Source organism: Asparagus officinalis, chromosome 9 (assembly GCF_001876935.1).
Source record: "Asparagus officinalis chromosome 9, Aspof.V1, whole genome shotgun sequence".
Taxonomy (NCBI): domain Eukaryota; kingdom Viridiplantae; phylum Streptophyta; class Magnoliopsida; order Asparagales; family Asparagaceae; genus Asparagus; species Asparagus officinalis.
In genome coordinates, this window is record NC_033802.1 from 52,189,843 (window position 1) to 52,190,696 (window position 854).

General features: G+C 55.6%; 1 protein-coding gene across 1 annotated transcript in view; it reads right to left on the minus strand.

The window, feature by feature from the left end:
* The window catches only part of LOC109823450 (anthocyanidin 5,3-O-glucosyltransferase-like), a 5,714-nt gene extending 4,956 nt beyond the window's left edge, over positions 1-758 (minus strand). The window contains 3 exon segments of the mRNA XM_020389736.1: positions 3-375; positions 377-473; positions 476-758. Coding sequence (XP_020245325.1) covers positions 3-375; positions 377-473; positions 476-758 — 753 coding nt within the window.

The window sequence follows — 854 nt, forward strand, 5'->3', positions numbered from 1 at the left end:
ACCTTGGTCTCGACCTCTTCAGCACTCACCATCTCCCTATCGTACCCTTTCATCTCCACTGCTATCTTCGCCTCCTCCACCAAGAACACCTTATTCATCTTCTGCTCCGCGTACAATGGCCACGCTATAATCGGCACCCCAGCAGTCACCGCCTCCAATGTCGAATTCCACCCGCAGTGACTCACAAACCCACCCACCGACTTGTGCCCCAGCACTGCAGCCTGCGGTGCCCATGACTTCACCACCAGCCCTCTCCCCTCAGTTCTCTCTAAAAACATATCCGGCATCAGCACTCCCAGATCCGGCTCCTGCCTTGGCTCGAGGCTTTTTGCTGGATCATTGCTAGGCGGGCTCCTAACAACCCATAGAAACCTGCCCGCTTCTCTCCAATCCTATAGCAATCTCTTTGAGCTGCTCCGCCGAGAAGGAACCCATACTCCCGAAGCACAACAACACCACGCTCCCCGCAGGCCCTCTTTCTCTCCATCTCCGCCAGAAACCAAGGGACCTATGCAATAAAGGGGCGGCATTCTCCCACCCATTGGCAAACAGAGCCCATCAACGAGCGCCTGAACCGCCCTCTTCTCCAGCAGCTCAAACGTGTTGATCATGATTCCATCGGCCATGGGCAACCTCTTTATGTGATGCATAAACGCACCGTACGCCTCCTGGTTCCGGTCTAGTAGCGGGCTAGCCATGTGAGAAGCTGGTANNNNGGACCTCAATTGGTGCGTCGCCCATATCCTTAAAGCTCGCATCGGTTCCTGATTGTAGTTTCGGGACCACAAGGAAAGCGGCCAGATCCGATGCGCTGGTCGCGAACAAGAAATAGGAAGGGATGCCGAGCTCAGCGG